The 27,772-nt window shown below is 34.5% G+C and overlaps 1 protein-coding gene across 1 annotated transcript in view; it reads left to right on the forward strand.

Moving 5' to 3' along the window:
* Window positions 1-27,772, forward strand: part of Nbea (neurobeachin) — a 620,123-nt gene that overhangs the window by 580,120 nt on the left and 12,231 nt on the right. Inside the window, exons 49-54 of the mRNA XM_077795156.1 lie at window positions 16,955-17,017; window positions 17,344-17,433; window positions 19,710-19,902; window positions 21,962-22,033; window positions 23,940-24,095; window positions 24,768-24,938. Of these exons, the coding sequence (XP_077651282.1) occupies window positions 16,955-17,017; window positions 17,344-17,433; window positions 19,710-19,902; window positions 21,962-22,033; window positions 23,940-24,095; window positions 24,768-24,938 (745 nt within the window). The remainder of the gene's footprint in view (window positions 1-16,954; window positions 17,018-17,343; window positions 17,434-19,709; window positions 19,903-21,961; window positions 22,034-23,939; window positions 24,096-24,767; window positions 24,939-27,772) is intronic.

The raw sequence follows: 27,772 nt of genomic DNA on the forward strand, positions 1-27,772 counted from the left end.
TCATGGAAAATATTATTTAAATCACTTCCACTTTGAATGAACTGATTTCAGATAGGTAGAAAGAGTGGAGATAAAACAGCTGCTACATAAGTGTTTCTACAAGGAAGTGATATCCCAATTCTGCATCCTACCAATATCCACCATCTGCTGTATGCAAAACAAGTCATCCTTTCTACATCTCCAACCAGTGGAATGTGTAGGGATTATTTTTTGGTGTTGTTAGAGGTAGAAAACATGTAGACGTGGGAAATGAAGCCCTACTAAAATAATTTGCATCCATATAGTTATTTCCTATATACCTCTATAAAACTAAAATGACTTCATTTGTATGGCTGCAAGCATAGAAGAGGGAAGGGAAAGGAAGAGCCTTATGATCATAGATCATTGGACCCTTAGGGCAGAATATTCTGAGAACACATTGCAAGGATGTTATTAGAGGCACTATTGTACTGTATTTTATGCACAGGAAATGGGATTAGGGCTAGGGGATGATTGAATGAGAGAGAAGCTAGGTATTATGAAACTGGGTGGTGAAATAGGGAATTTTCTCTACACACCGAACTTAGTAACCCCAGTCATGTGTAAACTGCAGATTAGTTAGTGGAAGATAATTTTAGTTTAATTATTATTTTAACTATATATATTTGTTTAATACTTACCTGTGTGTATGTGTATATAGATAAATGTATTTCTTACAAACTGAATTATTCATTTAGAACCAACACCTTTTAGAATCAGAAAATAGTTGAAATAGCTTATTCATATATTCCAAGACCAAGTCCAAATTGGTTTTTGACTTTTAAACATCATAGACATTTTTGGTTCTCTGTATTTTATTACATCATTTTCTCCTATAAGTTCTCTCCTTAATAAGAAAGTTGCAAGTTAATCCTGTTAGGCAAAATACAGATATATTGCACATCTTGAATATGATAAAAATATAAAGCAGCATTAAAACTGACAGAAAAAATAGCAGATTTTTCATATTTAAATGAGGGCAAAAAGGAAATGAAAGAATAGAAAGAAATTGGAATTAGAACTGAGATTTTATATGACTATCGTATATGTTATTTAAGTCTTATAAAAATATCTGCTTCTATAAAGTATCGCCATTGCTTTCCACAGTGGAAAAATCTAACTATTCATAGGCCTTAACCATCAATCTGCAGGACTTCCTAATGAGACATTACATGAAATGTATACTTTTAAGTTTTTCCATTGGGTAGGAATGGTTCAACCACATGTTTATTTATTTCATAGATGTCTGAACAGTTATGTTATGCCTGCTTACTACCTCTTAGTGATACAAATCATCTAGTATCAGCTGTAGTGCCTCAGTCCAAGACACTTTCTCCTTCCAGCATTTTCCTTCTGAGTATATAATTATCAGACACTAAGGTTCCATTAAAGAGATTCTCAGAATTATACTATGGTATGTGTGTTCTTGCCCTATGAGTCCCTCTGTCATATCCCTCACCTAGACAGCTCTTAGAACACTAGATGTGAGGGAGCACACACTTGGGATATTATTACCTTCTTTTCCCAGCCATAACAGGTCCAAGTACCTGCCGAGCTTGTGTCAACTCAAGAATGCTTAAGAAGATACTTCATCTCCTCAAAACCAATAGGGACCATTTAATATGGTGTAGACATAAAAGATTAAATGACTTTAAGGAATATGAGTTAATTTCTTCTCTCCCACTCCCCATCATTACTTCTTCTAATACATTCCCATTGATATTAATATTAGCTAACTAATTAGAACATGGTTACTTGGAAAGCTGTGGAAGAGAGAGAAGTGGTATGAGATGGTTCAATATGATCAGTTTTAAAAGTTCTTTTGGCCTGCTGCGGTGAGGCCAGATTGGAGGGAGCTGGGAACACCTGTGAGAGTGACAGGATACAAGGGAAGCTGTCCTGACAGAAGAAGATCGCAAGTTGGAAGAGGAGGTGGAGATGGATGTAAGGATCCATAATTAAAGTGGACAAGATTTAGTGGCAGGCTGGATATGGAGGGGGACTGAAGAAGAGGGAGTTTCCAGGGTGACTAGTAGGTTCTGAGTTTGCACATCAGGGTGGATGTGGTTGTGTTTTCTGAGACTAGATGCAATGGAAGAGGAACTTGATGTTTGTTCATCTGAAGCAGGAGGCTGGGCCAAGTGACAAAGGGCTTCATTAGCATCCTAATGTCTAAGCATTGTGTGTCCTTAGCTAAGACCTTTGAATATGTTGCTTAGGCTTCATAACCGGGCCCCCTTTATTTTAACTGTCAGCAGCATTTTCTGGGGAGAATTTCCTTTGATATTTTTCACTAAACTCTTAGGGAGGGCCATGACTCAAAGAAAGTTTAAGAATCACTGACAAGGATGTTTCATCATGAAGCCCAAAAACAATAGTGATGAATGGAAATTTCCTATTCAGCCTCATAAGAGGGAGTTTACACCTCTTCCTAAGTGCCATTTTTTCCTGGACATCTTCCCTGATCGTCTGAGACCAAAGTGATTCTCTCCCTCACAATTCCTCTATCTCCCACCATGTGTGCATTATTTCTTACCTTCTTTTTTAAGCTTAGCCTTTCCAATAGAAATAGCTGGCAATATTAGCATATCCCCAAACTTGGATGATTTATATAATTATCCATGTGAAATTAGTATTGGCATTCCCATTTTATGGATGAGGAAACTGAAGTTTAGAAAATGCACCCAAGTGGTCAGTAGTAAGTGGCAAAACTGTGTTTTGTACCCAGTCCATTTGACTCCAGGGTTTGTACTGCTTCCGGCTCTCTTGGTGAATTCTGTTGATTAACAGACTTCACACCTATGCTTTGTAGCTGACCTTATGCTTTGTGCTCAGGCCTTACTGAAAGAATCAGAGCCCTGCATGTGATCAAACCCTTTTATAAAATGACCCTGCTTAAGCCTGGGAATAAAATATAGTAGAGTGAATCAGGACATTATTACTCTATGTACGCATATAATTACACCATCAGTGTAATTATACATCATGAACAACCGGAAGAATGAGAAGTTATACTCCATTTATGTATGATGTATCAAAATGCATTCTACTGTCATATATAACTAATTAGAACAAATTAAAAAATTCTTAATAAAAAAAGTAGTTCAGAATGTTAACCTTTGTGTTAACCCAGCATCACACATGCAAAAAAATAATGATAATAAGTTAATGTTTTTATTGAGCTCATTACAGTCCTTTTATTTATAATGGTTATCTTCATATTTTTAAAATATGAAGAGTACCACAAAAATAAAACCAAAGGAAGGCTAGTTATATTAAACTCTAGCTATCCTAAGGGAGACTTTTTTTCCCCATGCTCAAATTAAAAACTGACTTTAAAATAGAACTAATTAACATAGGAATATCTACATATTTTTAAAAATATTCTATAATTAACTCATAACTTTGAGCTTTGAAGTTAGTGGTAAAACTTGAGAAATGGCTTAAGGTTATTGATTCATTCTTCCTTGACAGGTGAAATCATGAAGCAGCACTAACCACAGCAATTATGGCATTAAAATGTCAAGAAATTAGAGGTCAGAATAACAGATAATTTTCTTCTCTATGTCAGATTAAAAATTGACATTCTTTTGACAGTTTAGGATTTCTGGCTGGGAAAATTATGACAGCTTAACTTATTTTATACTTGTAAAGCAGTAATTGATAATAAACTTTATCATGACAGCCTCTGGGCAGAAACATGACAGTACAGTTCTGGTACAAAGCTTTTCTTAATATGTAAACACTAGATCTAGTGGATAGCAGATATTATTTAAATTGCCTTTAGACTTGGTTTACATCATAATCTTCTAGACATTTTTTTATACATGAGCTCAACTGACTATTTGGCAGTGCTTTTCAATCATGATAATGAATATTCTTTTCTTTTTTAATATATTAATAAAAAGTTGTGAGTTGCTTTATATTTGTATTAACTAAATGATGGCCGAGAAACTCCATGTGTGATCTGTGTTGGGAAAAAAAAAAATGGATCCTGAAATCATCAAGTCACGCGGTTTTCTGACTCCTTGCTACTTGATTGTGGTCCAGAGCCAGCAGTATCAGCATCAGCTGGGAACTTGATAGAACTTCAGATCAAAAGCTCGGGTTTCCCTGACCTTCTAACTCAGAGCATGAATTTGATGTGATCCATAGGTGACTTGTTGGAGATATTCAAGTTTTAGAAACACTGCCCTACCAAAGGTATATTTGACTCAGTTGGAAAGTTTCTTGTTTTCCTTACAAAAGTAGAGAGAATAGTATAATGAACCCACCTAAACTTCTCACCCAATTTCAACTCATCACATCTGCCTCCCCAGTCCTGCCCCCTCTGCCATTTTTGAACACGCATGACATCCCCATCTAGCCCCATCTAACCTGCCATCCACTGTATCCTCCCCATTCCATGGATATGTCATAACATCCAGGGAGAGGCTTCAAGCAAGTTTATTTGGGGGGGAAAAAATCTCTTCAGAAAGTTTACATACTTCCCTAGTTTAAAATGCTAATGTAGCCTGATACTCTTATTAAATATTTTTCCCAAGGACACAGAGCTTCATAGCATCAGAACCAGAACTTAGGTGAGCTCAGCTGATTCTGGAATCAGTTTTTCTTTAGTCTCATTACTTCATAAGAAATTAAAATTAACTACACATACTAAAACTTACTAATTTGAGAGGTAACCATCCTTCGACTTACTTCTGAAACAATTCTTAAATATTAAGGGAAGCCTAATATATTATTTCCTTTTCACTAATGTAAACTCTGTGTTTTTCTTTCTCTTTTTCCTGTGTTTTTGAATGTGTTAAAAATTTCAACACATTAAAATTTTCAGTAATTATAGGAAAAAATTGAGGTGATTTTTAAGGAATTTTATTAACCACTTTGTTAATCATTTGTTCAAATTTCTCTCAGAAAAAAAACATAGTTCTATCAGTCTTTGAGGATTACAAAGGCTCCATAGTATTGTTTCATGCTTAGTAATTAGTTTGCAGCAGAGATTATTAATTATATGAATTCCATGAAATTTTTTAGTATGCTTTTATAATGAGTGAAAAATATTTCATGGGCTGGGGCTATAGCTCAGTGGCAGAGTGCTTGCCTACCATGTGTGAGGCCCTGGGTTCAATCCTTAAGCACCACATAAAAATGAATAAAATAAAACATTCTGTCCATCTACAACTATAAAAATAATTTTTTAAAATATTTCATTCTAAAATTTTTAAAGAAATTATCACATTTACTATCAGACATAATGATACAAGCCTCTCTGCCTCAAACAATGATATGTATGCAGGAGACCAAAAAAAGGGTAGAAAGTGGGAATCCACTTATAACTTGTATTACAGCCCACCATTAGTATTTAATTGGCATTAAGCCAGTCACTTAATTTGTAGGTTCCTTAATTCTCTCACCTAAAAAAATATGGAAGAAACAAAACTTAATTCACAGAAGAAAAAATATGAGAAAATACTTTATAAACTATAAAGCAAAACACAGGCATTGCTTTTTACCTAAGAGCATAATTAAATAAAGTATCTTTTATTTTAATTTGTTTTAATAATTTCTCTCTATATAATTCCAAAACCATCAATTTAATTTAAAGAGATTTATAATAGCAAGAGGTAAAATCAATTAATTTGTGCCTTATCATTTAGTTAAAAGAGAAAATCATACTTTTAAAATTTCTTTTCAGCAGTGTCTCCCAAAATTCTATAAAAGGGCCCCTAATTGCAGACCTCTTGTTGCCAGTAACTCTTTCTTTCTCTTGATCTAAATTTGTATTAGCATTTTTTTCACTTATGATTATTTATATTTTTAAAGTTTTTCTTTCAAGGAGATTAGTCTTCGCATTATCAAGTGAACTAGCATAACTGCTGCACTGATACTACAGTTGTATCAATTTAGGAAGAGAGAAAAATGGAGTTAATATTCCAACAGAAGCTGTAAGCTCACACCAGACAAATTATTCACAAGATACTAACTTCTGAGCTTGTCACAAAACTTGTCATCATACCTGTAGTAGATATCACCAAATTGAAAACGATTCAAATGACTTCTCTTTGACAACAAAAGGTATGAACTTAAGCCTATCTTAAAGTACTGTGTTGCTGACAGCTGTTAGAACATATGAGACATGCAATGTTTATTTATAGACACACACATTTATCTATTTGCATTTAAAAATATTAAATATTACCAACAGTTATAAAACTATGAGGCCTTTTGTCTAATTTCCTGTTACTGGTTCCTTGGTTGTCTTAGATATTTTTTTCCTTTATCTCTCACTTCAATCTGACAGGGATTACAAAGCATCCATTTGGATACACTGTGGTGAAAATATGCCCATAGGAAGTACAGTAGATCACTTCAGTTTTCCTTTGTTTTCTTGCAGAAGAATTTCTTGCTACTACAGAGAACTGACATGATAGGGCTGTCAAGAATCAACCTGACAAATATGTCTTTAGCCAAAAGAGCTGCAAGGCTAGCTTTCCCAAGGAAGATGAACTCATAAAATGTATCAGGAAAAAAATTAACACACTTTTCATCATGATGATATAAATGAAAGTATTCGTAGTGACAACATTGATGGCCTCTGCAGTCATTGCTTATTTTTTTCTGTGAATTCATATTCCCTGTCCTTGCCCCATTTCTGACTTCTTTCTTTGTTATGACAAAGGATATCAACTACCCCCTGGATCTGCCTGAATGAGTCATAACACAATGTTGTTCACTTCCAAGTGCCACAAGGCCTAATTGTCTTCAAATGAGCTGTTCAAGTTTCTTCTCCTGGGCAGCTATTTGAGAAATGATTGCATCAAATGAGCAACAAAATGGCTAAAACCATCTTCATTTTCCTTCTATCATTACCGGAAGGAACTTTTACTGACCTGAATTTTTTAACAAATTCAAAAGCCATATTAAAGTAGAAAGAATGGCCGTACGTTTTAATTATTGGAATATAAATACACATTAGGTGTTTCATAAAGCTAAAAGATCATTTTGGAGGCAAGAAGACTTATCATGAGCCCTAAAACTAATAAGGGTATAGATTTGCAAGCATTTGTAACATGTCTCTCATCCAGAGCAATAAGGTTTGTTGGAAAAAGATTTGACAAAGTTTCAATACAGAAATTAGTATCAAGGAAATTAATGACACACATTTAATTTTGATTACTTAATAAATCTTTAATTTAGGTTTATCTTTTCTCCTCATAATTACTGCAGCCCTTAGCTAGTCTGTGGCCATCAATCGTTCCCTACAAAAGCATAAATAATGCAGCTAATCAAAGTCAAATGTATGTCATTTATGTGAGCAGTGCTTTTTTTCTCCTCTTGGTGTTATTTTTATTGTGTGGTGTTAAATGCTAATTATTGATTTTCAGAAATTAACAGCAAATGCTTTCACAAGCATCCAAAGTCATATTTGGCTCCAGGGAAGAAGGGTGAAAATTGCATCCTGCTGTTTGTTAAAGAAATAGCTGGAAGGGATTTCCTTATCTTCTATGAACATAGATTTTAGTTATATTACACATTTGTTACCTCAGCATAAATTAACAATCATTCAAAACATATTGCATGCTTCAATTTGTAGAAGTAGACATCACTCAATCTAAGTACCTAAGCATTTCAATTAAATGTTTAGGACTCATTTTTAAAGTTCTTAAACATATTGATAATGAGCCTATTTAAAAGCTATTTGAAATCTCAGTGTAGTCTTTCTAAAGTACTGTTTCTATTTATGTCAAAATCAAAGAAGAACCTTTTGTTCTAATGAATACACACAGTAATATTTTAAGCTGAATTTGCTTCAGTAAAAGTATATGTTTTTATTTTGGAATGTTTTTACCCCCTCATGGTGAACTTTTATCTCAATATCACTCCACATGCCAAGCAAATCTATTTTAGTGTTATCATTTTCATTATTATTTTCTTTCCATGATTAGAAATTCTAAGTAAACTTGTGAAGACTGCCCTCTAAACCACTACTTCTCTCTCATTTCTCCTTCTACAGCACTATCTCTCCTCCAGCTTATTCCCTCCTTTTCCTTTTCCTCCTGAATCAGCCAACATAGAATTTATTTTATATAAACTTATTCAACTAGCAAGAGTTGGGCAGGAAGGTTGTCCTGATTCCTCAGACATAGTTGAGCATTTCTGAGTCAAGTCCTCTATTTATGTACTATATAATAATCAACCCCAGAGTAAACAAAGAACCAAAACCTGGGAGAATCCTTAAGAGATCATCTACAAAAAAACCCTTGTTTTTGAGTTGGTCAATCTCTGAATCATCAGGAAAAAAAAGTATTTCTATTCTCTTTGTGAATATTAATAAGCATAGATTGTAAGAAAGTCCATAGCTCCTCCTAAGAAGTTTATACTAGGTGTTTATTTTTTAAATATTCCAAATCCTCAAAAATGTGTCTTGCCTGGATATAATTTTATTTTGGTCTGAACTACCTAGATGTAGAGCACAGGTGACCAGAACTTCTCTCATCTGTTATACCTTAATACATCCTGCTTGTGTCAGTCAGGAGCTCAGCACGTGACCCTGTCAGAGGGATAATGAAAACTTCCTTGAAAAGGAAGGAAATTCAGACACATGCCACAACATACATGAACCTTGAGGACATTTATGCTAAGTGAAATAGAAGGTCACACAAAGACAAAATATTGTATGATCTCACTTATATGAGGTCCTTGAGTCATCACAGTTATAGAGACAGAAAGTAGAATTGTGTTTGCCAGGGTCTAGGAGAGAGTAGAGTGGAGAGATTTTGTTTAAAAAGTATAGAGTCTTATATTGGCAACATAAAAAGAGCTCTGGAGATTGGATGCATAACAATATGAATGTCCTTAACACTATTGCACCATATGATTAAAATCATAAAGTTTTAAGTTATGGGTATTAACATTTTCTTTTTTTATTGTTGGTTGTTCAAAACATTACATAGTTCTTGACATATCATATTTCACACTTTGATTCAAGTGGGTTATGAACTCCCATTTTTACCCCGTATACAGATTGCAGAATCACATTAACATTTTCTTAAAGCGATAAAGAAGAGAGTCTAAAATGATCCTAGTTACAAAGGTATGGGAGAGAGAAAGTGATTGAACAAGGAAAAATGTAGTTCCTGGGAGTTACCACTCCAAGACCATAGGGGAAAAGGAGAGGGAATCATTACCAGAACCTGGCAAGAGAAGTGGTTGCCCAGTAAGAACTGTGATCACAGAGGAATACAGCCTAGGAGTAAGGAGAGCTATACAGTAAATACATTGGCCTCCTGTCTCCTGATCTGAACTATGTCATTGGTGAATCCAGGGGGATGTTTGAGAACAACAGAATGTTCTGAAGCTTTCCACGGAGGCCTCTGGCCCACAGCCACAGAAGGAATCCAGCTCAGCCATCTGTCCCCTTGGGCTGTTCACTTTTCTAGACTAAGCAGTCTTATGACACCGAGGTAGGGTCAGCCACCACCAACTACATTAAAGTGCATGCATTTTTCTGACTTGAGTACACTTACACTTATTTTAAGTCGAAAAATTAAATGAGCTTGCCACCAGAGGCACTGAACTGATACAAAGAGAAAATATTCTGAAAAATAGTTATAATACTGATCTTCAACTTTGCCATTCATGCTTCTATGCACATTCCGCTAGGTATTCCACTTTGAAAGCAAGAGAGTGTTGAGGCTTTTGAATGGCAGGCATATGCCATTTCTGGGAAATATACGTGGAGGCTAAGTATTGCTCTCTACAAGTAACTGCCCCCCTTGTTTTAAAAAGAAGAAATGCAGATTTGAAGTAGTTCACAATTGTTTGGCATTATAGGAAGCAAGCTAGTGTTAAGTATTTTTAAATGGTTAGTAAGCAAAGCTTAACTGTAAATCTTCATTCAGGAATATGTATTAAGATTATGGAATGGGTGTAAGACTTGGTAGGGGGAGAAAGTAGGTTTGGTTAATGGATCTTTTATGGCCCTATGGTCTATCCTTGAAAGTTTTTCAAAAAAGTGGAAAGATCATTTTGTCAAATTTCCCCTATTCTTGTTTTTAAAAGAACAACAAATCCCAAGCCCTACAAATGGCTTGTATTGAACTTTTACATTTGAATTAAAGATTGTTAAACATTAAAAAAAGAGAAAAAATATTCTGATGGAATATTTTCTGTCCAGAGGAAATAGTGTTTATCATTTTTGACATTAATTTGTTAAATCAGTTATATAATGTTATCATAATTCACCATTCCAAGGAGAAAATAGAAATCAATAGGATTGCTATTTTAAGTTTACACTAAACAAATGAAACCAAAAAACTAAGTCAGGAAATAAATCAGAGAACCCTCCCTCAAATATTGTCTAACACAATCTACTAATTAAAGCAAAAGTAGTCCTCTTTTACTGGAGTTTCCAAATATTTTGTTTAAATGTTCAGTAATTTTGCTGGAATAGATTTTCAACCTTAATGTAATTGATTGTTAAAACAAAAGGAAAAATATTTGTTCTTTTATTGTGGTTTCCATAAAAAACTAGACACAGTTGAATATAAAATGCCATTTTAATTTTTTATAGTTTATAAAGCAAGAAATAATAACGTGCATATATTATTTGCTTGATTTACTTTGCTCCTGGTTTTGAACATTAAAAAGCAATACTTTATATGATCTTGTTTTATTACAACAATAAACCAGAAGCAAAAGCTTATTAGTTAAAATACACTCTGCTATTAAGTAACCTTTCCTTTTATCACTTCAGACTTCTCAAAGTCCCATTGGTTTTTGTTGTTGTTCTTTATTCTGTATTGTTTAGAATTCCAAGTAGAAGAGAATGATAACGTAAAACATATACATATTATTTTTGCTCTGTGTGAAAATTGTATTTTCTGATTAATAAAAAAAGACACTTTCTAATGTTAAAAGCATTTTAAGGAAGAATTTTTAGTTTTGAGATATACTCAAAACAAGGAAATTTCTTGAATTTTTTCCTGTGTTCCCAATCATTTGTACCATTTTTTCCTGGAATTTTCTAAAAATTGTCAGTGAATTGACTGATTATTTGGACATAAGAGTCAGCACTTTTTTAAATGCTGATTTTTTTTTCTTCTACAAATCAAGCTTAAGTAGAGCAAGGGGAGTAGTTGGCACGGGACATTTGAAAGCCTGCATTGTTAACTCACTTGTGTTTCTCACAGCGCTGTAGACCTGGTGGCTTTTCATCTAAAGATGCTAAATTACCTTTACAAAAAAAGAAAAGAATAAAATGACTAGGAATTGTAAAGATACTATCAGAAAAATATATCTGGGTTAAATTTACTTGCATTATAGAAAAAAAAAAAAACAAGATTATCCTAAAATTTCACCACCTGCATAGCAAAAAATGTTTGACTCCTAAATTTTTACTTACCTTTAATTTTTCCACTTTTACTTTTTTCCTTGGTTATGAATCTTTCATGTTAACAGGCACATATAAGATAACTAATTATTTATTCATTTCCTCTTACGAGGATTTAAGTCCAGGTAGTTCATAGAGGAGGAAGAAAGCTCTTAGAGCATTTAGCACTTTCTTGGAAGGAAAGGCAAAAAGGAAACAAAGCGATTAAGCAAAGGGTACAGAGTCAAAGGGATACAATATATGTCCCACCACAGCTCACACACACCCCATCTGTGCATATTTATGAAGACATCCTCCTTATACTGATGAATTACCAATGGTGTTCCTTCTGAGAATCCGGGTAGATTCTATCCCTCATTGGCCTCCCAACTGGGCTTCTTTGTATAGGACATAGAAAACCACCTAACTATGAGGAGCATGATCCATTAGAAGGAGTTTTATAAGAATATGTAGGGGAAAAGGAGGGCCTGGAAGAGCATGTTGTTAATTTTGTAACTTGGTAGGTAGGTCCTGAAGTGTTTTTACATATGAGAGCTTAACAAGACTTAGGAGTAGGATAATTAGGATGTAGAGAGGAATCAGAAGATAAAGTATCCCTAGTAGGTACTTTCCCTAATGGGAGCTTTATATTGCAGAAAAATAGTTAAAGTGAGTGATATGTCATATGTGTGTATGAAGTCTGAAAATCACATACATTGTTCAAAAGTACTTATACTTTGTTCATCCATGCATAGCTTAGCTCAGTGCACATTTGTGTTTATTTCTCTGCCTATCCCTATGAAATTCCACACGTTAAAACTTCCTTAAGGAGTTAAACATACCTATTTCTTTATGGATCTTAGCTGGGAGAAAAATAAATGCTGAGAACATGAAGACTGGTCAATAAATATTCAATAAAACAATTTCTATAAGAATAAGGATTCATATAACAATTAAAATTTAAACTTTAAAGAAACTAACTTAAATGTTTATGCCTCTCTAAACAATTCTTTGTGAAGGACTAACATGGTTTTCTTCATACTGTTCATAAGACACAATTGAGTTTGGACATGATCTAAATAATTAGGTTTTATTACAGGTTTGACGATGACATGACAGGTTCATGAACACAGGAAATAAATACACTAAAATCAGTACAACCATTTGGGGTATCAATTGAGCAGTAAAACTAAATACATTCCTACCACATTACTCAGCAAACCTATTTCTAGGTATACACCCCACAGAAAAGTCCAATTACTGCCATCAAGAGACACATGTAAGAATTTTCTAAACAACTTTATTCATAATAACCTGAAATTACTAACAACCCAAATATCCCTCAACAGGAGAATTTATTAATTGTGTTAGACTAAAACAATGGAATGCTGTACAACATTTAAAAACACACCATTGATATACACAAATAAAAAGAATGAATCTCAGAGACATTATACTGATCAAAAAAAGACAAAGAAAATATGTACTGTGTGATTCCATTTATCAGAAATTCAAGAAAAAAAAACATCAATAGTGATAAATATTAAAATAATGATTAGCTTAACAGGGATGTGGAATGGGAATAATTGGCTTGGGAGGGGCACAGTGTTATCTGTACAAATGTATACTCTCCTGCTACCACCACCCAGTCAGGATACGGAGACTTCCAGTTCCATTCCAAAGTGCTCTGTCTCCAAAAGGGAAGACAAAGGTCTGCACATGCACATACACATGCACACACATGCTCATTCAGTACTTAAGATGAGTATATTTTATGTACTTTATCAGTCCTAAACCTTTAATAAGAAACTTGTAACTGATGCACAAAGGAAGCTTAAGTCCAAAATACCAAATTCAGTGATTACAAAGGCCTAAGAAACAATGTTGTTATTTAAGCATAAGCCAATCCATATTTTCATGTTATTCTACAAAAAGGGTTGTTCACCAATGATTACGTGGTATTTCATATTTGTAAAATATGGAAGGTTTGGCAGCCGTTGGTTTTGAAAATTCTAGTTTGTGAGCGTATATACATGGCAGATTTGTATGAGATGTAAGCTTTATCACTATTTATTATATGTGCAAATTTCCTATACTTCCTTGATTCTAAGATGCACATCATTTTCATACCTCAACACTCCCAATGCAATTTGTTTATCAGTCAGTGATGTATCATGGTTTAATTGGAGCATTTCCTACTTCTTAATGGTATGTACAATAATGATGTACATAATAGGGGTAGTATTGGGTAACATCTTGGATTCTGTAAAGTCTGATAGACGGACTTTCAGGTTTTTGCCATATACTTTATGCAGGCTCATGAACACACATAGTTATTAGATTTCAAAAGGATTCACACACTCCATAGTTTGTAAAAACCAGACAGAGAATAAGCAAGTGAAATAGGCCAACCAGCAGTCCGTGCATGGGTCCAGGGAGTGATGGGCCTTACAAAAGGGCAGCTATGCCTTAGCACCAGGTAGTTTTGCTGTGCAGGAACACGGATATGATATTGCCAGATCTTCTAATTTGGGGAGAAAAGTGTAAAAAATCCAATTTATTGTATGAAATCTCTTAAACTGTAAATGTTGACTCAAATAGAAATCCTGTCCGTGATCTCTCTAGCTCATGGATACCAGTGTGTGACTTCATTTGGAAGGTAAACTCTGTGAAGGCAGGATACACTTTTCTGTTTTGTTTGATGAGTATTACAGATATCTACAATGCTACCTGCTGTGTAGCAGATGCTCAATAAATATGTTTTATGAATAAAGGTGACATTGAATCTCTCTGATACATGCAGAACATAGAGGAAGAAATTATAATTTACGTAACTTTTAAAATATCACTTTTGATAATACAGAAAGAATTTCTAATAATTGCTCCAAGTAGCATTTTAATTTGATGTATTGATTTGGAAATTATTAATGGAACAATTCAATATTTCAAATTGATTTTCATGCTGCTGACTAGCTAATTCCTACTTAATCTCCAAATTCATTTCATGTCCTTTTTCTGGAAGTCCCTTTCCTAAGAGCCTACTCAGGGCAGTCTGGGCTTGGCTTCAGCACAGTCCTTGTACCTGCCATGTACACTGATAGGCACATCTTTCCTTCTGGGGTTGCAAACTTCCTGAGGGCAGTCTGGTGTCTGAATGTGTATCTCTTGACACAGGGTAAGCATTCAACAAATGACTGTCAATATTTTTTGTGACATTCATTTGCGTAAGCAAAGGACTTTGAAGCTTGCTCTAATTCTGGCATCTGTACACTTTTTTTTTTCTTGAATGACTTTTAGTTTGGCACAAATGCCCTGCTATTGCCTCACTTCTATATTTAGCAAATAATTTGAGCCTCTTTTAGGACTAAGCCATACTTCTGACCTGCAGAGATTCACAGTCTGAGAGAGGAGACACACGTGCTAATTGTAATGTTAAATGCCATAATAAAGGGTGAGAATGTGCTGTGAGAACATGGAGGGCATTCACTGTGTTGTGCAGAGTCTGGGAAGCAAAGGATTGAGATCTTTACCCAAGGTCAGCATTAGAGGAGGAAGTAGCTCTCAGCAAAAGGACTTAATTGTCCTTAATTATTGAGATTCATGTGCTACAGAATGCCCTGTATCTCAGTGGGCAACTCTCCCCATCACAGAACCTACCTCCCCACAAGGAAGGACTCTCTTAAAAAGGGGGACAGAAACAGGATGCAGAGAGTAGGCGAAAAAAAAAAAAAAGTCCATAGGTACTCATTTCCCATCCAAACGTCAGTAACAAAAAGAGAACACACTTTACTAGCATCAGAAAGATTTGTATATTGTTAAGTCAGAGGGCAAGGAATTACTAAAAGGCAGGATTACAAGATAGCTAAAAGGTAGATATTGGAGTAAGATTCTTTGGGTCATGAAGGTATATGATGTTAGAACACAAGGAAGACGGATTCAAAAGAAATAAATGTTCAATGTAGGAATAAACTGTCATAATAAAAAGATGCAATCAATCCCATCTCCTGATGCCATCTGGGAATCATTTATATATGTGTGCATTTGTGCTGTGCTACAATCCAAGGATCAGAGGTGGAACCTACTAACAAGAGATCTATACAGAAAATTTCTGAAAATTATGTCACTTTCATAATATTTCCAAAATTACAAAAATAAACAAAATTGAAGTCAAGTGAAGCATTTTACTGATTCATTCCTTAAGTGATCTGCCTAAGATCAAGGCATTAATCTAGAGATTAGCTGTGTTTAATTTTACCCCCAGCTTCTTGACCCTATGGGGCTCTTTTTCTTGGAGGAGTAAAAACACTGGCAAAAGTACCTATTGTTAGAGAGATTTCAGCCACATGTGATACATGAAGCTGGATATTGGATATTTGCTAACCAGGGCAGCTTTAACAATAAAATTACTGCTCTTTTTTTTTCCAAAATAATTCTCAAGAGTTTATTGTTAATAATGTGAACCAAACCAGAAATGGCCTTTTCCCTCTTTTATAATCATAAATCTTGCAGTGGGGAGACAAAGTATGATGGTATCTATGCGAATACAATTTAGTTAAATAGCCACACTTTGCATATGAGTGGACACCATGCAAATAAATGTATACATTAAAATTGGACAGCACTTAAAGAGATTTAATAATTCATCCCATAGCCCCTGCAAATAAAAGGACCAAAACCCCATTTATGCAATTATTAAAATATGGTGGATAATGATGCATTCATGTTTAATATTGCTAATAAATTTGAAATTCCACATTTTTATTGATAAACATTTTCTTGAAATGCAGTCTAGGAAGACAGAGTGTTAAATTTAAGTACTTTATAAATGAGAATTGTAGATAGCAATGTGATTAGTGGTGTAGCTGTGTCAAGAGCCATCTACCAACTTACCTGCGCTCCTTCAAGAACTCAGCAATGGTTTCCCTATTTCACTTTTATGTGCAACAAAATTGCACACAATTTTAGGGGGAAAAATTAGCATAGTAACAGAGTAATGATTACAGTAAATTTTGTGCTTCTCCCCTGTTGACTTAAATTACATACTTACAATATTTCAGTAAAAATATTTCATAGTCTGGCTTAGTATGTTGAAATATTTTGCCTATAGAATTCATTTATAGACTACTTAAGTCTCCTGTAAGAGTACCTCTGGCATACACACCAAAAGGTATATTGTATGGCCAGACAATTTTCTGTCTAAATTATTTTTATTTATTGGAAACCATAAAACCTCATTAATATTTCCATTTGCATAGGCCTTAATGAAATATATAGCTCAGGATATCCAAAGAATTCTTTTACTTTTGGGTGAGTTCTAATAAAGTTTCAGAAAAAAAAATGTGAAAGAAATGATTCATACATATGAGTAGTATTTCATAATTCCTCCTAAAATAGCCTAGAAAGCTGAAATGTATTTTAAGGAAAAGTTTGCCATATTAAATTATTATACAAAATTTGTAGTGTTCTTTGTACTGTTTGCCCTCTGAATTGATTAGAATATATGATTTTCTGATTTTTATTTTATATCAGTGGTGGACTTTGTGTCTCATTCTTTTTCCTGTTAAGATTCCAGAAACTTATTTTATTAGAGATCCTCATACATTCCTCCTTACAAAGGACTTTATTAAGGTATATGTGTTGTATTTAATATTTGAAGTATTCTTTGGTCTCTAGCTGCATGCATGAACTCACAGGTTAGCCTTTCCACATTTAACCCCAGCTTCTGGTAATAAGAATAGTGATGTGGTTAACTGAAGCATGTTTGGAAGAAGAAGCAAAGCTTGTCTACAAAATACTAACACTTGGATGATTCTGCACCCTGAGAAAAGAGCACCCGGTGAATTTTCTGGACTTTTTTCATGGCTGACTTGGGATACACTTGCATTGTCAAAGAGTGTGTTGACCTCTCTCTTTGATGCATATTGATTATGACAATCACCCTCCTTGCCCTGCAGGCCATGGAGGCACAGATACAGAACTTTGGACAGACGCCATCTCAGTTGCTTATTGAGCCACATCCGCCTCGGAGTTCTGCCATGCACCTGGTAAGACATATCAGCATGTTGAGGGTTTTTTTTCCTTTCTTTTGTACCTGGGTATAGAGCAAATAAAACATTGATTTTTAAAGGCTTCTCAATTTGCTACTGGTTAACTCTTCAGCATAAGGACATATTGGTACGCCAGGGAGAAAGAGAGATGGGAGTATGATTCTTAGTTTTGAATCCCACTAATTAAGCTAGCCCCATTTTAGAAATAAAATATAAAAATTAGCTATCTTCTCTGTGTATGCCTCTGCATAAACTCATTCATGCACATACAGGCATAAAGACACATGCTGGCACCAAAATTAAATTACATTTGTAAATTACAGTGAAAATATAAACACAATATGATATTGCCAAATTTAATTTTGGATGGCTGGGTGAGGTAAGGAGAATGTTCATTTTACAAAAGGGAAAGAAATACAGGGTTAATTTATGGCTACTGCAGAGAGGCTGTTGAACAGAGGGAGTGAGAATTTAAGGGCCCCGGAACCACACTTGTGCCAGACCCATCACTCACAAGTAGATGACTCAGGCAAAGTATTTAGATTCTTTAGTTCCTAACGCTAGCCAATATCCTTGCCATACACTCATATTAAACCTTTATGCCCACTTCACAATGAAAACTTCCTATCTTTTCATTTTAATCATATTTTAAAAGTCCATTTTCGTAACAGCTGTCCCTTTTCAGTTTATCAGAATTTAGTAAATATTTCCCTCTTTAGCTGATTTGAAGAAGGTAAAAATTTTCTTAGAATGTATTTTAAACTAATTTTTCACCAATTTTTTGGCAAAAAATGCCTGAGGCAAAAAATGTTTTCAAAATGAATTACAGTTCATCGATTTTGCTAGTCCATCATCAAGACATAAGTACCCTCATTTTGGAGTGATGTGTTCTGGATATAGTTTGTGTGTGTGTGTGTGTGTGTGTGTGTGTACATATATTTGTAAATATAAGTTGTTATTTGTGATTAAAGAATCATTCATTCCTTTCATTTGTTCAGCAAATTATCAATTATTTAACAAATTTTTATTGAGCCTTCTGTGTATCAGATATGATGTAAGCATTGGAGGTGCAGTGGCAGATAACTGTCAGCATTAGTTCAGCCAAACAGTTCCAGCTGCCTTGGTTAGTCAGTAATGAACTCTTTTCACTGAAGTTGGCCCTTCTGTTTGCACCAAGCACAGGCTTAACTCTCAGCCCCAGTATAGATGTGGAGATGTGACCTTGGAGCCTGGAGCTTCCAGATGAGGCATTTTTAATAAACTGTCCAGGAGAATATCTGTAACACTTTATTTTATGAAATGGTTTGGCAGAAGAATTTTTATTTCCTCCTTAGTTTTAATAATAATAATAATAATAGTTATCCTGGAGGAATGCCCAGTCAGAATTTATTACTTTCCTTGGGGAAATTGTTAGAGACTAAATTGGCATGGAACTTTTTAAAAAGAAAGATCTAAGCTTTCTAAGTTATTGTCATCAGAGGATTCATATATAGAGGAAACAATTATAAACCATGTATGGAAGCTAAATCATGATTCTTTCCAGCATTCTTATTTTGTGTTTTCTATATAATACTATTTATAGTGTTTTCTGGTACTTGTAGTATCTACTTTCTATCAGGTCATGTACTAGTTGTTTTGAAAAACAAAGGTTAAAAAGAGAAAAAAAGAAGTAAAAGCATAGCCTCTCAGCAAACTCCCAATCTAGAAGGGAGAAAGGAGGCAGGCAATCGGTGCCAGAGCAGAAATGTGTGTGAAAACACTGACAGGGGAGCCCTCTGGCTGCTTTATGGAGACCATTATATATTTTAATTATTTAGACTGTAGCTGGGACCTCAGATCAGCCAGATAGAAATGAAGATATCAATCAATTCACTTTGTATTTCATATAACAATATCAGTCACTGATTGACAAATTTTTCCACCAAACTGATTTTTCAACTGTTCTGAACAATTAGGTTCCATCTTGTGGCTGTGTCTGTGAGCTAACTCTTGACATGGTAGTCTGGCTACATCCAAATTGAGACTAATTGTTAATCTTCCGGCATCCTGTATCAGTGATGTCAGAGTGCCTGCTCTCTTCTCTCTGTGCCATCCTCAAGTGAAAACTGCTCTGTTTGGACAGACTTTGGCCAGTAGCATGGTTCAGATGGCTCGGATCTCCCTGCATGTGCTCATGCTAGCCTTATCTGTTATAACCTCCTCCTCCCCGCACCTTCCACTAACCTTGTTATCCCTTTTGTTTCCTTCTGTTCTCTTCCCTTTCTACTCAACAGTGTTTCCTTCCACAGAGCCCCCTCATGTTTAAAGATCAGATGCAACAGGATGTGATAATGGTGCTGAAGTTTCCATCAAATTCTCCAGTAACTCACGTGGCTGCCAACACCCTACCCCACCTGACCATCCCTGCAGTGGTAACAGTGACCTGCAGCCGTCTATTTGCAGTCAATAGATGGCACAACACAGTAGGTATGTGGTCCTAAGCAAGGCATTCACTGAAGAGTTAAGGTAAGAGAGGTGTTCTCGAGGTAGCTCTCCTTGGCAGATAATCCACAAGAAACAGCCCAGTGTATCATCATCAAGCCCAGCTAAATGACTCTGGTCTGTCATCTTCACTGTATTTTAGTGTTTATATATAGAGGTCTATGGTGTGTGGTTAAATGCTAAATACATCTTTGATAAACTGAAGCAGTTTTACAAATAATTCAGATCCTCCCTCTCCCTATTCTATCACTGACATCCCACACTTCCACTTTATGCCATTTTAAACAAAAGTGAGTTTGGATTTGGATTTTCCAAATAATAGCTTCAAGTCCTCTTTCTTCAGTGTCATAAATTTATTTAGCAAATATTTGAATGGCCATTTTGCATATAGCACTTGGAATATAGCAATGAACAAGACAAACACCATCTCTATCCTTGTGGAACTTAAAATCTTTGAAAAAAGACTTTAAATAATTCAGTCATTTCACATGATTACCCCATATTCCTTCCTAAATGTTCTACCTAGTACATCTTCAAGGATGAAATGCTGTCACAAAAATATAGACATGTTGATATGTATTTAACCTGGGCAGAAGTAGATATGACCAAATGATTTAGTTGGCCCAGTTTACCACTTAAGATCTCCCTGGAAGCCACAGGAATCCCACTGTTTCCAGACCTGAGCAGATGAGCCCTGCTGAGTTAGCCTGACTCTTTCTAGCCTGCTGACTTCTACTTTGCTCTGAAAAATACAGTGATTTACACGGTACCTTTATCTGTGAAGAGTTTGAAAGTATACCTATTTTATGGTTATTGATGACATTAACAACATGGGGTAGCACAACTGCCATTCAGTCAGAAATATGCAGCAAACATCTAAAAGAAAAAAAAGTATGACTTCATTATTCACAGGAGCCTTAGCCTATAGAAGTATTTTGTATAAAGGGAAAAATATAAAGTATGATTTTTAAATTGTTCCTAAGTACTGTCTGTAATCATTTGAAAAAATGTAACTAATAAACTCAATCAAGCCCAAATGTTAATCCTCCAAAAGTAACTTTTAGTGATATTAAGATTTTAGGTTTGGTATTTCATACCTTCAACAATCATATGTTAAAAGAGGGTTCCCTTGGGTGGAAGCCCCGGCTTCCACCCTACCCTATCCCAGGGAACCCATGCTTACATCATCCAGATTGGTAGCATGGTCTTTTCTCTGAGAGCAGACTTTGGTTGCCTGGTAACCCTGGTTTTCTGATAGATTCAAGAAGCATCATGATCCTGTTTCTTGTTTTTTGGTTTTTTTCTGTATTTTTTAATTGTATTTTTTAATTATAATTTTTTAATTTTTATTTGTTATATATGACAATTCATCTTACAATTCATATTACACATATAGAGCACAATTTTTCATATCTTTGGTTGTACACAAAGTAGAGTTACATCCTTCGTGTCTTCTTCATACATGTACTCAGGGTAATGATGACCATCGCATTCCACCATCTTTCCTACCTCTGTGCCCCCTCCCTTCCCCTCTCTCCTCTTTTCCCCTTTGCCCTATCTAGAGTTCATTTAATCCTCCCATCTCCACCCTCTGTAGCATATTATGAATCAGCATCCTTAAATCAGAGAAGTCATTTGGCATTTGGTTTTTTGGGATTGGCTAATTTCACTTAGCATTATATTCTCCAGCTCCATCCATTTATCTGCAAATGCCATGGTTTTATTATGTTTTAATGCTAAATACTATTCCATTGTGTATATATAACAACTTTTCTTTATCCATTCATCTACTGAAGGGCATTTCAGTTGGTTTCTCTGGGTATCCAGCTTTTTCTTATCAGTCTGTACAGCTTTATCCATATTATAAGTGATTTTTTTTAGGACTACCTACAAAGTCACACAATATGTCTGAATCATTATTAAAATAATTTACCACAATTTTTAAACAAATATGTATTTTGTGTAATCATGATATAACACAGCTTGTTAGGAAATTCTTTCTGATAATTTCATGATGGTTTTTTCTTTCTTTTTAAACCGTTAGGCCTCAGAGGAGCTCCGGGATACTCCTTGGATCAAGCCCATCATCTTCCCATTGAAATGGACCCATTAATTGGTAAGCTAACAAACAAAAATAAATTTTCATGGATACTGTCCACGTATTTTTACATTATTATTTTTCCAAAAAAATATGGTTAAAAATATTTTTTCTGCTATAAAATTAATGGTCACATAGCATCCTATTACTGTCAAGGAGATGCATAAATCATAACATACCATTTAAAACCTTAGTACTAAAGCAATTTTTATGACATTTTCTTGTTATTGTAAGAGGTCATTTAAGTTGATTATAAACAAAGCAAATAATTATAGATTGTCCTTTGTTTCAGCCTAAAGTATTCTTAAAAATTATACATTATTTAAAATATAAAGATTTGCAGAGATTGTTAATGGAAACTAATACTGAAGAACACATTTTCTAGAAATCTCTATTGAATAGTGCTAAACATTTTTTAAATATTTCATATGAATTGCAAACTCATGAGCTGTAGTGCTTGTGGCAGATTTTGAAAATATTTTCAAATAATTACATACATATACCAGCCATATAATCCCGAGCATGCCTTTTAATCTTTCTAGGACTCTCAGTTTCATATCTCTGAGATGGTTTATAATAATGTTTATTCTGCCTATCCTGCAAAATTATTTAGAAAATTAAAATAAGAAAAAGACCTAAAAATATTTTGAAAAATTATTGAGCTATATACAATTTATTGTGTTTTATTCTTATAGTAATTCAGTTTTCATCTTTGAACTAAGAGACTATGGCCATTTCTATTCATAACATATAACTCCATATAAAATGGCTTTTATGTGTCTTGGAAAGGACACAAGGTTCAGGACTAGGAGTATTTTTAGAGTCTAGCTATCTATTCCTCTGTCCAACAGAGGAACAGACATTGACAATGAATTATATAGCTAGTGTGTAACCATAGAAAATTTAATAACTCTATTCTAATTTTTCTAGAACCAATTAGATAGTTTTGCAGCAACCCAGGACCTTTGGTTTGCTTTTCCTTTATTGCCTTTTTTATAAATATAGTTCTTCTTTTATTGCTTACCTTCCCTAGTAATTATTTTTATAGCATTAGTAGATATCTACAAATAGTGGCACTTTTAGATTTAATTGGTGTTAGAGAGTGGTGGTGGTGGTGACCTTCTACATCTGCATTTTCTGTTTAAGAATTCAGCTTGGGGATTTCTCCTGAAAGGATGGCCTAGCGTAGGGGACAGGCTGGCATCCAGACAGGCACTGGGGAAATCAGATGTGTCTCTGAGTTCCTGACTTTATTCAGATTCAATCCCAGTGCTGTACACTGAATCTTTGCCTGTCTCTTTCCTCCCCCATCTCTCTCCCATCTTTTTTATTCCTCTCCTCCCTGCCAGCCCATTCTGGAAAGGCCTTCTGTTTGTTGACAATCCAGGTCTTTAAAGCTGCTGACCTAAAGCTCCCTGTGGGGCTTCCCACACAACAAAATCCCTTCCTCAGATCTCTACCTTCTTCTCTCCACATGAATTGTAAATGCCATCAGAAAATGACAGATTGGCAAATGTTAGGATATTTTTTCTTGTATAGCATACTTCATATCATATTTATCCTTCATTTGGTTCTCATTGGACACTAATGAGCTTGTGCACACCAACCATCTAGAGAACTAAATACATTTAAATATTTTTATTATGTCTTAAATTCATTGTATTGATTTCTTCATACTCTTCTTATTTATCAGTGGAGGAAGAACGAACGTTTCTGGGATAGTTTTTAAATATATATATGTGTTTCCTAAATAATCCCTGCTACTAAGGAAATTTATATTCCTCAAGAGAAAATATCAGAATCATAATAATATTGTAGTTTTAAAAATCTATTTCTAGATAAATAAGGATAAAATTATTTTTGTCCCCTTTGAGTGCTTGGTGAAATTCTTTGAAATCCTTCTTTAAATTCTATTTATTTTTAGCCAATAACTCTGGTGTGAACAAACGACAGATCACAGATCTCGTGGACCAGAGTATACAAATCAATGCACATTGTTTCGTGGTCACTGCAGATAATCGCTATATTCTTATCTGTGGATTCTGGGATAAAAGCTTCAGAGTTTATTCTACAGAAACAGGTAATCTTGACTATGAAATAGTTTGTTCTCTTTAAAATAACTATTGCTACAAATCAGAGCTTACATGAAATTATACTAAATATTATAGGCATTTCCATCATTTGCCAGATTTGAGTCAGTGGTCAGGATTCAAATTATCTAATTTGATACAATTTGGCTTATAAGTACCACATGCTAGTGGAGAATGCCACTGGAGCTCCTCTGGTAAATATTGTTAAATGATAGAAGAGCTAGATTACCCAGAAATAATTACTGCTCTTTAATTACCAAGTTTTCAATAGTTCAAATGTATGTGTTTTCTGTAAAATAGTTCACATTAGAAGCTAAATAACTAATTTTAACACCATCCATTTCTGAACTTTAGCATGATCCCTGAATTTGTATGACAAATGTGATTGTTTTCTCCTCCAAGTTCATATCCAGTGAATGATCTTAAAACTCCCTTTAGTCTAGTTCAAATTATGAAGAGAAAAATAATGTGATTGTTATCTTTTAAGATCTTTTATTAAAAATTCCAAGTAACATTCTTGTATTAGTTCTCAGAAATAGGAATTGTAACTAAATTCAAAGGGTCTATAGATTCACTTCACACAGATTTAGTGAAATAAAGCTAAGCTATTACCATCTAAATAAAAAGAGTAATTAAGGAAACCTGTCATTTCTGTACTGCAGGGAAATTGACTCAGATTGTATTTGGCCACTGGGATGTGGTAACATGTCTGGCCCGGTCAGAGTCGTACATTGGAGGGGATTGCTACATCGTGTCTGGATCTCGGGATGCCACCTTGCTTCTCTGGTACTGGAGTGGGCGGCACCATATCATAGGAGACAACCCCAATAGCAGTGAGTATTTATCTAGAATTATTCTGTCAGTTTATAACTTAAATGTATTTTGCATTTTTGATGTTCCTAATAGGTTTTCCTGAGACTGTAAGGATTTTAAAATGTGAAAATTTAAGTGGCAGAAATCTTCATCTCATCAGAATGTAGCTATGTTCAGAGTATAAACAAACACTAATGCTTTGAGCCTGGGATCCCAGATTCCCTCCCTCTGACCTGTTTGTCAGTCATCCACAGTGTCCAGGCATCCACACACTTCAGAAGCTTCATCTGGTTCACCAAGCCTCATAATTTTGCTCAGCTGAATATAATCTATCCGTTCTCTGGATTTTCCTAAGGTTTTATTTGTGCCTCTCTCAGTGAATTTACTACTTTCTACCATGTAGTACAAAAAATTTCTCCTTTTTTTTCATTTACAAATAGTCATTGAATAACCTCTCAGATTAGGTGCTGGGGATGCAAAAACTGAGTAAGACTGCTAACTCCTTGGGATGCTCAAGTAGTTTTTATACATCAGTGCACTCTAAGAAGTCCTGTAGGAAAAGAAGACTCCCTAGTAAAACAATTGGGGAAGCACTGCATGGACTCTAACTCTCTGTGTAAGCTTTGAAAGTCTTACACAAATATCTCTGTTGACTTTTGTTTAACCCACAGTTTCTCAAACTTATTTTCCCACGGAACGTTTTGTTTATGTAAAAGTAGGACTTAGTCCTTGGCACTGTTGTCCTGAGGAAACACTGAAGTAGGTCACAGGTGTTTCAAGGTCCTGGCATAGTAACATACATAAGAGGTTTCCAGTAAGTACTGGCTTATAAGTACCACATGCTAGTGGAAAATGCCACTGGAGCTCCTCCAGTAAATATTGTTAAATGATAGAAGAGCTAGATTACCCAGAAATAATTACTGCTCTTTCATTACCAAGTTTTCAATAGTTCAAATGTATGTGTTTTCTGTAAAATAGTTCAAATGTATGTGGTTTCTGTGAAGTGTCAAGAATAGAAAGTACTTATAGCAAGATTATTCAAATTGTAATTCATACATCAGTCACAACAAACAGCACTCATGAGAATAGGGAATATCTATGACAAAAGACATAAGAGTTTCCTAGGAATCCTGTGTATCTGCAACTGAAACACTCTAAGAGTAGATTAGAAATCTACAAGATGCCATGTTAGAGCTTTATGGCTTGAGCTGCCACCCTTATGAGATAACTGGGGAAGGAAAGGAATGGAACATCTGCCATTCAAGTCTCACTCTTTCCCTTAACTCATACGTAATTTGACAGGAATACTGCAAAAATAGTAGATGATTTTTGATGGACGGGAACAAAGACTCTGTCATAGTACAGGAGAGAATATGCAAATATATGCAATTAAGAAATTACTGGAAGATTATACTAGGTGACCAAATGATATGTGAAGTTTTATTCTTACTGCCCATAGCTAGGGATGAAGAACAGTGGATGAAGAAATTGAAAGCATGTTGTGAAGTAATATATATCTCTTGGCAAAGAGTGTGAGAAAAGGTGTATGTTAAACCTATGTCTCAATTCACATATAAGTAAATTGTGAAGGAATACGCAATATTTATTTGAGGCGGGGGGAGTATTCAGTGCTGCTTGATTTCTAACCAGTTCAAATAATAGTTTGCCAGTGAGAATCTTACTATAAATACTAGTAAGTTAGCATCCTATTTACTCTTTTAAAATCTTGCCCTTAAAACAGATTTTAGTGTGCCTATGTGTGCATGTGTGTGGGTATTGCTAAGTCATCTTTGACCTACTGATGATGACTTTAATTCTCAAACATGGTACATTATCACATGCATTTTATTTAAAAGTAGTTTTATGTGTTTCTAAATTTTATTTATTTCCATAGTAAGGTAGCATTACTTAAAAATATTCAATGAAACATCAGGTCTGTGTAACATCTTATATGTATATTAACAAAAATGATTAGAAAAATTTTCCAAAAAAGCAGACTAGAGCTTTAAGTACAATTAACATCTTTAAAAATGAGTCTCAGAGTGATACAAACGTTATTTCCAAAATGGGAATTCATTTAGTAAAAGCCGCCATCTGGTATCAAACATAGTATATTTTAGATAAAGAACTTTAAAGTGTTAAACTATAGTAATAACAGTACTACTTTATTTCTAATGATCTTTTAATCAAAACACAGTTGACTGTCAACTGGAGCTTAGGATAATGAGTTAGCAAGAAAAGTTAAATACAATAATATTTGAAATGTTTGAAGTTCCATAGGACAAAAGCTATGTGAATACAAAGTGTTTCTATTAACCCTTAAGAAAAAAATTGTGGTTATTATATTTGTTAAAAATAGTGTTTTATTCAAGTGTTGAAAAAGAGTAAGATTATCTTTAAGAAGTTTACAGAGATTATCAATATGTGTTTTTCAGTATTGCCTTTATAAGAATTTATTTTTTGGTCAAAAAGTCTTATCATTATGAAGCTACACCACTTCCATAAAATTTACCCTGTCAAATTTTTATTGAATATTTAACATGGAGATATGTAGTATACCTTCCATTATCCTCAGTATAGGGGAGAAATGCTCTTCTGTAGTAAACAGGATGAACGCCTATAGTATTAGTCAAGCAAAAAGTATGTATTAAACAACTATGTATGCTTAGTACTCTCATAGCAGCTGGAAATACTGGATGGTCAAAGTCTCTAATCTGGAATTTTAAGAATCTATATTATGATGATCACAGAACTTTTTTTCCTCTTTGAATATTTTGAGTACAGTGTGTATTTGTTACATGAATCATTAATTTTAGCAGATAGTATTTTGCACCACAAGTACTTTGACCATCCA

Source organism: Urocitellus parryii, chromosome 2, assembly GCF_045843805.1.
Source record: "Urocitellus parryii isolate mUroPar1 chromosome 2, mUroPar1.hap1, whole genome shotgun sequence".
Taxonomy (NCBI): Eukaryota; Metazoa; Chordata; class Mammalia; order Rodentia; family Sciuridae; genus Urocitellus; species Urocitellus parryii.